The sequence below is a fragment of the Leopardus geoffroyi genome, chromosome C2 (genome assembly GCF_018350155.1).
Source record: "Leopardus geoffroyi isolate Oge1 chromosome C2, O.geoffroyi_Oge1_pat1.0, whole genome shotgun sequence".
In the NCBI taxonomy this organism is placed as follows: domain Eukaryota; kingdom Metazoa; phylum Chordata; class Mammalia; order Carnivora; family Felidae; genus Leopardus; species Leopardus geoffroyi.
The window spans coordinates 11,774,162-11,783,311 of record NC_059333.1 but is presented as its reverse complement, the minus strand read 5'-3'; the positions used below and the strand labels follow the sequence as shown (position 1 = coordinate 11,783,311).

The 9,150-nt window shown below is 42.5% G+C and overlaps 1 protein-coding gene across 3 annotated transcripts in view; it reads right to left on the bottom strand.

The window, feature by feature from the left end:
• Nucleotides 1–258: 258 nt before the first annotated feature.
• The window catches only part of GART (phosphoribosylglycinamide formyltransferase, phosphoribosylglycinamide synthetase, phosphoribosylaminoimidazole synthetase), a 29,466-nt gene continuing 20,574 nt past the window's right edge, over nt 259–9,150 (bottom strand). For all 3 annotated transcript variants that reach the window (XM_045501492.1, XM_045501490.1, XM_045501491.1), the window contains exons 15-22: nt 7,106–7,357; nt 6,704–6,856; nt 5,636–5,842; nt 4,453–4,590; nt 2,618–2,748; nt 2,208–2,349; nt 1,101–1,216; nt 259–1,004 (exon numbers count right to left, since the gene is read on the bottom strand). In XM_045501492.1, the coding sequence (XP_045357448.1) occupies nt 816–1,004; nt 1,101–1,216; nt 2,208–2,349; nt 2,618–2,748; nt 4,453–4,590; nt 5,636–5,842; nt 6,704–6,856; nt 7,106–7,357 (1,328 nt within the window). In that variant the 3' untranslated portion in view covers nt 259–815. The remainder of the gene's footprint in view (nt 1,005–1,100; nt 1,217–2,207; nt 2,350–2,617; nt 2,749–4,452; nt 4,591–5,635; nt 5,843–6,703; nt 6,857–7,105; nt 7,358–9,150) is intronic.

Sequence of the window (9,150 nt, the reverse complement as noted above, 5' to 3'; positions counted from 1 at the left end):
ATGAATGCTGACCATGGAGTGCCTACTCTGGGCCAAGTGTTTTCGGCATTGCACACGTATTAATTATCAAAACAACCATATGACAGGCATGTGCCTACTTCAGTAGATGGGGAAACAGAGAGACAGAGAAGATGAGTAACATGTCTAAGTCCTATTTTGAATCAAGATGCCAACAAAACTCTAACCTTCTAGTATTTACAGAAGTATGGATGTTTGTAACCCATAATTGTGAAGCTAAAATCTGGGTATTACAGAAACTGTCAATAACTAGGATGTTTAATGATATTTCAAAGCACAAAGTACACCATCCCTCAGAAGTGGGAGTTACACACCCATTTTATGACACTACATTATGATCAGGGTAATTAGATTAGTCTCAATTCAAACCAGTACAGATATACAATATGGGGAAGAGATATTAACTTAATAGCCTTGTTGGTTAACTCTTCAAAAACTAGAGAACATATAACTACAAAAAATGGAGGTGGTATCTGTCAGAAGAAGAAGAGAGACTAAAAGTTTTGGTATCTTGTTTGGCTGAAAGTAAAAGGGATTCTGAATGACCGTCTTGATTATGATCAAGAAGGTCCGGAACAGGTAAACCCTAAAAGACCGCTGGAGGTGACACACGTATGCCCCAGACATGCCGCACCAGGCTTGTTTTCAACGAATCTCTGTTCGTTAAAAAAAAAAAAAAGGCCAGAGGCGCGGGTGAGGAATTCTTTCTCAGCAGTTGTTCTGGGCTGAGTCCATGATAATGCAGATAGCCAGACTTCTTTCAGAACTGGCTCTAGCCCCGAACGGGGGAGACTTCACTACTCTGTGACCCAACGAATCTTGCCATTTTCTCCGAGCTGTACAGTTCCACTGGCTACCAGCTGGAGGGCTGCGGGAAATAGTTTGTGCTCTGCTAATTTCACTCTTTCAGACAGAGTTGTAACGGTGTCGCCCCTCTTCACTGGAACAGCTTCTTGTAAGATAATCTGTCCAGCATCTACATCTTCCTGGGGAAGGAAGCAAAAGTTTTGAACATTACTTTCTAGCCGGTACAATTTACATACAGACAGTAATGATGTTTTGGTAGAAGGAGACATACTCACAGCTACAAAGTGCACAGTACACCCAGTGACTGTGACCCCGGCTTCTAGGACTTGCTCATGTGCATTTGAACCCTTAAAAGACGGGAGCAAGGATGGATGGATGTTGAGCATTTTCCCTGGAAATTAATGAAACCACAGTGGTCAGAACTTAAAGATCCTATGTATATTACCAAAGGAATACATGTTTTCCTGTCTAGAATGAGGGGTCAGCAGGAACAGGATTTCTCTGGGATGGGTGTTTCTTTGTGAAAGACAAAAATGAAGGAAAGGGAAATCTAGCTTCTCATCCAAGAGGTCCCGGGGGCAGCAAGTTCTTGCCTCTTGCACAACTGAAGATCCACCCAGGGACTCTGAATAGGTGCCTGCAGTGACTGAAAGTCGGATGGGATGGGTCACCTCCGGATCGTAGAGCTCGGGGAAGATTCGGCTCGTCGCTGACACACAAGAGATTCCTGCACAGCATCTGCGTGCTTGACTTCTAACCACGAAGTGGCACGTCCGCCAGCCAGATGCTAGGTTAGTTCTGTGAGCATTATGTCACCAGAGGCACTGCCAATTTTGTATTCTATCTAACCACATTCACTTAAGAAAACAAACTCTTTGGAGAGAGAATACATTTATTGCCCAAATATAGGCACAAAAAAGGACACTTGGACGTAGTCAAAATGTTAGTGGAAAAGGCAACAACACAAGGTGTGTTTTCCAGAAACAGTGCCTTCCCTGCCATGTCTGGCAGTGGTCTACACTCCCTAAGAATGGACTCTTCATTTTGGGATGTAGGGAATCGCTTTCCTTTGCTTCTCAACAAGTAAAAATGTCTCTTCTGAATATTTATTTAGAAGATGAAATATTAGTAATGTGAGTGACCTAAGCTGTATTAGAAAAAGTGATAGTTACAGCAGGCCAAAGAAAACTGATAAAAAGAACAGGAAAATAAAAAGTCATTGGGTCATTCATTCTTTGAGCACAGGCAAAGGAAATTAAATTATGACCTGTGTTAAAACGGCCCAGTAAATATTTCACAATTGGGATTGTTTGGGAAGCTAACCACCCTGTAGTTTGTTTTCATTTGATTTCTCAATGTGGTGTCAAATAATTTTTGCTTACCATTCCATTTTCTGACAAAGGGGCCAGATAAAATTCTCATGAATCCTGCAAGACAGACTATGTCTGTGGAGAACTCTTCAAGGACTTGGTCAATTGCAGTGTCAAATTCTGCACGACTTTTATATAATTTATGGTTGATTACCTGTAATAGAAAAAGAGAAGCAAAATCTTTTTAAATGAATTACCAAAAATAATTTAAAACTCAACCTTTACGTGGACCATACTTCACTCCTTTCTGATGAAGATGTGCCTGATGTAAAGAATTAAGGAATGGGGAGGACGGTGTTGAAAGGCACACACCGTGATCCAGAAAGCCAAAGAACAAGCTGTCCTACAGACGGAAGTCTTGTGGGGGCGGGTTATGAGTTGAAATACAGTCTACAGGAAAGATACTTTTCAAAGTAACTCACTCTGGTGGGAATTCCGGCTCTTTCTGCTTTATCTAAGCCAGCCACTGCAGCTTTGTTGGAGATAACAACAACGATGTGTGCACAGCTACTTGGCTCCCTAGTATTGTCTATGAGGGCTTGGAGGTTTGATCCTGAAAAAGAGAGAAAAACACAAGTAAGCTGACATTTCTTAAAAGAGGTTATGTACCGTTCTGAATAATCAATGGTCAAGATTTCCAAATAAATGTCTCGGAAAAGACTGGCAAAATACATGAGGTTTTTAAATTCCCTTTTGGGATAATGGATCAATAATAGCTTATGGAAGCTTAGGCACTCTTAGTTTTAGGATATGTAATTGCTCCTGCAAAATAACACCTTATGATCTAGCATAGTAATAAAAATAGTATAACATTTTAAAAACTGATGAGGAATAAGCTGCTTAATTAAGCAAGAAAAAAATCCTCTTTTTTTTTAAGATTTTATTTTTTTAAAATGTTTATTTTTGGGGCGCCTGGGTGGCTCAGTTGGTTGAGCATCCAACTTCGGCTCAGGTCATGATCTCGCAGTCTGTGAGTTCGAGCCCCGCATCGGGCTCCGTGCTGAGAGCTTGGAGCCTGGAGCCTGCTTCGGATTCTGTGTCTCCCTCCCTCTCTGCCCCTCCCCCGCTCAGGCTCTGTATCTCTCTCTCTGTGAAAAATAAAACAAACATTAAAAAATTAAAAAAAAAAAAGTTTATTTTTGAGAGGGAGAATGCACGAGTGAGCGAGGGGCAAAGAGAGGAGACAGAGAATCCGGAGCAGGTTCAGCGCTGCCAGTGCAGAGCCTAACACAGGGCTCGAACTCAGGAACTGTGAGATCATGACCTGAGCCAAAGCTGGATGCTTAACCAACTGAGCCACTTAGGCGCCCCAAAGATTTTACTTTTTTAAGTAATCTCTAGATCCAGTGTGGGGCTCGAATTTATAACCCAGAGATCAAGAGCTGCATGCTCTACCGACGGAGCCAGCCAGGCACCCAGAAAAATCAAGCCTCTTAAGAAGAAACCACTATGGCCTTTACAACAGTTTCTTTGCATTACCATCAACTTGGGCCTAAAGTATACTGAAACCTTAAAATGGACTTGGAAAGCAATTACATTTCCGGGAACGTATCCTAAAGAAATAATCAGATATGCACTTAAAAATGCATATTTATAAAAATGTTCATAGCAATGCTGCTTATTAAAGTGGGAAAAATAAACATGCTATATATCCATCTGAGAGAATACAGTGCTCTTATTACTTCACCCCTCTGTCTACAACAAACATAAATTTCACCTTATTACTATTAAATTAAAAAAATTTGAAAAAAAAAAACAAACCCTCAGCAGTTTGCTGGAGGGGTTGTGGGTGGGGAGATGGGCTAAATGAGCAAGGGGCATTAAGGAAGACACTTGTTGGGGTGAGCACTGGGCATTATACACATGAGACAGACACTGGAATCTACTCCTGAAATCATTACTGTACTATGTGCTAACTTGGATGTAAATTAGAAAATAAATAATAAAAATCATAAAAAACAAGCAAACAAACAAATCTCAGCTGTTGTAACTTTTCAACTACAGAGCTACGGTACAAAAAAAGTTGGATTTTCTATCTTTTCCAGTTCCTTTTTCTTCAGTCATCTTCGTGATACCCTCTACTCTTCCTTTAGGTGTCTCAAATGCCTGAGAAAAGTGTAAAGACTGAGGATACAGAAAAATAATAGCCCTTAATGACTCCCTGCCCCATTCTACTGAGAGTGTCCTCACGATCTGAAGGAGGTTTTTTTGGGGGGGGGGGGGGCGGGCAGGAGGAAGGAAGGAGGGCACATCTCACCTGTTCCAGATATTAAGACAGCCACTCTTGCCTTTTTTGGTTGGACAGAGAAATGATTTTTCAGAGTGCCATTCTCCAATACTGATCCATTTGCTTGCATGGTTTCAATCAGATGCTTGACTTTCACACGAGGAGAACCTTCATTTCAAACACACCCAGTAAATAAGAATAGAACAACAGTGAATTAACAGTAATGGAAAGAAAAGCATTTTATGAAAACTGAAAATACTTTATTCTGAAAATAAGATATGCATGGACTAAAATGAAGAATAGGCTTGTATTACTTAAAGTTACTCACTCATAAAAACTTCCTGAAAGAGAACATGTATTAATTACCTACTTCCAACTAAAAGCTATGGCGTGTCACTGTCTCCTGACCTCAGGGTAGGCATGTAACCCAAGCAAGGCCATTCAAAGATTTGATACAGGATGTTGAGGAAGAGAGGGCCTCTTTCCTAATGCAATGTGAGCTCAAGGATGTGGGCTCAAGAGATCTTTCCGGTATTTGGAGAACTGGCCTGAAAAGGAACCTACACAATAAAGGGATGAAAGGCAGATACGACATCACCAGCAAGTACTGGCGTCTGTCAGCTCATCTGAGTGGCTTTTCTGCCACTCTGTCAATTTCTAGTACGTCTGACAGAGTCCTGTGTATACACGGCACTTGTCAGGGCGCCCGCTTCACTGGCAAGCTGAGCTGAGTCACAAAGCACAGCCTGAGACAAGGTCTCGCATTTGGGCACAGGACTTTGGAGATGACCCCAGGAAACCAGAGTGAAGATCTGGGAAGAGTGATCTGGAAAGCCAGCATAAGAGTGTGTTACTAAACTGGTTGCCACTGGGGGCAACTGGGGCTTGACATCCCCTGGGACCTCAAAGGCACCGTGAAGACTCTGCCTCAGAACTGCTCCCTTATTCTGTCCCTAAAGTGGGGATTTCTTCACTCCACTGGTTAAGGGTTGTCTTCTGGGCTATAGTTGTGCATATGTGACCACCACACAAGGTGTCCGCACCCTAGGGCAGGAGGGAAGAGGTGTGTGGTGTTACTAGCTTCTGTCCTGTCGCAGCTGTGTGAACACGGGTGCCGTACAAGGGCTGTAATAAAACGTGGGCAGGAGCTTGAGGCAGGGCAGTGGCATTTCAGGTTACATACCTAAGAGCAACTAAAGAAGGAGCGATTTACCTTCAGGACATGCAACCACCTTGCCAATCACCCAGGCTTCTTCGCTGTGCTGCTTGATATCCCTCAGAATCTGCTCTGTCCTATCCTTTGACACCACGAGGACGGCCCCAACCCCACAGTTAAATGTTCTGGCCATCTCTTCCTCAGAGAGGTGTCCTTCTTGCTGTAACCACGAGAAGATCCTGGGGATCCTCCAGGTCTGGGCATCTGAAAACAGGCAAGATATGTTTCATGAACCTATTATCTCACACAACGTATAACGTATGCATATATACAAAGCTGTGAATTTTTGGGGGGATCCAGCTGTACCTGAGATATCCACAGCATTTTTGCTGACACACTTGGCCAATATTCACAATTAAGTGAATATTGGTTTTGTGCTGCATTAACTATGTTTTTAGGAATCCCCTAATGGATTAATTGTATTCCAGTAAATACAGTAAATTCCAGTAAAGGTTTATGAACGTTTAGTTGGGTCTTAGCAATGACCAAAATGCACCCTAAGTATGATGCAAAACTAGGCGGCTTATGTTACAGATTTAGAGGAATATGTACACTATTTAAAAGAAGTTATAAAGAAAAAGAAGCTATATAAAAAGTTAAAATCAAAACCCTGTCCTGCTGTATTTACTTTAAAATTTAGACTTAGGTCTGCTATAATACAACAAAAATCTCTAATAAAAGTTTATTTTTATTCTTTTTTTTTATTTGAGAGAGGGAGAGAGGGATATATATATAGAGAGGGAGACAGCACACGTTTGTCCATGAGCAGGTGAGGGATGGAGAGAGAGACAGAATCGCAAGCAGGCTCCACACTGTCAGCTCAGAGCCTAATGTAGGGCTCGATCCACCCCCCCTCCCCACCCCCCTGTAGCATTTCATCTACATAAGTCAATTACATGCAAGGATTTTATGCCTTATAAACATGGTTAATAAAGCAAAAAGAGGTAGAAAGGTCAGCCCTATTTTTTCTGAGAAACCCTAACAATTAAGAATTTAATTTTCTTCCATAATGTAGTTTTCCTCCAAATGGTTTTCTGAACAAAAAGTTCCTTGTACCAATCTTACCTAAATCCACTCCAAATTTCTCAGGAAGGACTCTGGGGATGTTTTCTAGCAATCCTCCACCAGTAATATGGGCAAAGGCCTTGACATGTCCTGAACGTAGGACAGGTAATAGCGAATGGCTGTAGATTCTCGTTGGAGTCAGAAGTAAGTCCCCTGTGTATTGGAGAGAGAAGACAAAAACTTAGCCTATGAATGTAAAACCAAATCATATATAAAAAACAATTCTGAAATACAGAATGATTTGACCCTGCACAGACACACCAGGTTTTATAATAAGGTCCCAACAGTAAACTCACAGGACAAGGTAATTTATTCCATTCTAATTTACTAAGGAAAGACTAACCCATTAAGTGGTTGCTCAGACATTTCCAAACGGGAGAGTTGAAACCTGAGTGCTTTTACCTAAGGTCTGGTCACCACAGCCATCAGGTGCTGGAGAGGAGTACTGGAGGGAAGATTTTGCTACAATTTTCCTCACAAGGCTAAATCCATTGCTGTGAAGACCAGATGAAGCTATTCCAATAACAACATCCCCTTCGGTGATTCTTTCCAGGTGAGGGAGTTTCTGATCCCGCTCCATGGCACCGACAGCAAAACCGGCCAGGTCATACTCTCCAGGAGGATACATGTCAGGCATTTCTGCAGTTTCACCTCCTGGAGGAAGATACACCAAGAACAAAGAAATCACATAGTATTTATAAACCTGTCTAGGAAGTAGTGACACCAGCTTTTTTTTTTTTTTTTTTTTTTTTTTTACTTGAGAGAGCAAGAGTGTGCACAAACATGAGAGCCAGGGAGAGGGGCAGAGGGAGAGACAAAGAGAGGGAGGAGGGGAGAGAGGGAGGGAGAGAGGGAGAGAGGGAGGGAGAGAGGGAGGGGGAGAGAGAGGGAGGGAGAGTATCCCAAGCAGGCTCCAGGCTCAGCACTCAGCATATAGCCTGATGCAGGGCTCGATCTTATGACCCTAGGATCATGACCTGAGTCGAAATCAAGAGCTGGACTCAAACGACTGAGCCACCCAGGTGCCCCTCTTTTAAGTTTATTTAAGTAATCTCTACGCCCAACATGGGGCCTGAACTCATGACCCGAAATCAAGAGTCATGTGCTTTTACAAGTGAGCCAGCCAGGTGCCCCCTGCTCTTACTATGAACAATTAAACATGTGGCTATATTTCACAAATGTTCAAAAAAAAGTATGTATTCTATTAGCTGCCTAACAGAATTTTCAACCAAGTACAATTTGAAGGCAAACCGCTAAATTCCCATGAGGGAGAAGTGTAGCTTCCCAACAGCATGACATTCAAAGGATGAATGCTTGGTTGAATATGTCATTCCTATGGCAAGTTTAGAAATGCTTTCACCTGTATTCGATCTTTATAATCACTCTACATTCCAGATGACAGTATAAGCTTAGAGAAGTGACGTACTCAGGCCTAAATCCAAATGCCCTGGCCTAGAAAGTACAGTTCACTTTTGTGATCATATGTTAAGACAGGGTCTAGGCAGGCAGACTCCAAGTTATAAATGGTTCTTTTTTATGCATTTTTTTTAATGTTTATTTATTTACTTGGAGAGTGCGTACTTGAGCAAGAGTGGGGGAAGGAGGGAAGGAGAGGGAGAAGGAGAAGGGGGTGGAGAGAGAGAGAGAGAGACAGAGAGAGAGAGAGAGAGAGAGAGAATGAATGAATCCCAAGCAGACTCCATGCTGTTAGCACAGAGCTCAGTGCAGGGCTCCATCCCATGAACCGTGAGATAATGACCTGGGCCGAAATCAACAATCAGATGCTTAACCTACTGAGCCACCAGGTGCCCCTAAACTGTTCTAAGCAATGGTTGAAGGGGTGCCTGGGTGGCTCAGTTGGTTAAGCATCCGACTTCGGCTCAGGAAATGATCTCACTGCTTGTGAGTTCGAGCCCTGCGTCCAGCTCTGTGCTGACAGCCCAGATCCTGGAGCCTGCTGCAGATTCTCTGTCTCCCTCTCTCTCTGTTCCTCCCCTACTCCCTCTCTCAAATATAAAATTAAAAAAAAAAAAAAAAACAAAAACAACACTAAAAGACGGTTGAAAAGGCAATTTTGGCTGTTGGGACATATTTTCCACAGAAATGGTAATATAAAGAAGGTAGTTTCACCACTCGGACTACACATTCATTTTGCTTCAAATTCTCCTATATATTTAAGTAGTATTTCTGTGTTAGGTACATTTTATTCCTAGTGTCACTTCAGTCAGGAAACATTAAGATTTAGAATGCCAGGAATCATCTCCTTCTGCTGCAGGCCAGTAAGCAGGAAACTGCTAACCCTGTCTGTCCATGAGGCCATTGAGAAAGATGGGGGTGGAGATGCTAAAGATCAGGGAGAAAGGCAAGGCCTGGCTCACAGTCTAGGAGTAGGAGTCTGGGGGACAAACCTTTGAGGAGAAGCTTGAGGGCACCAGGATCTAAGTTTT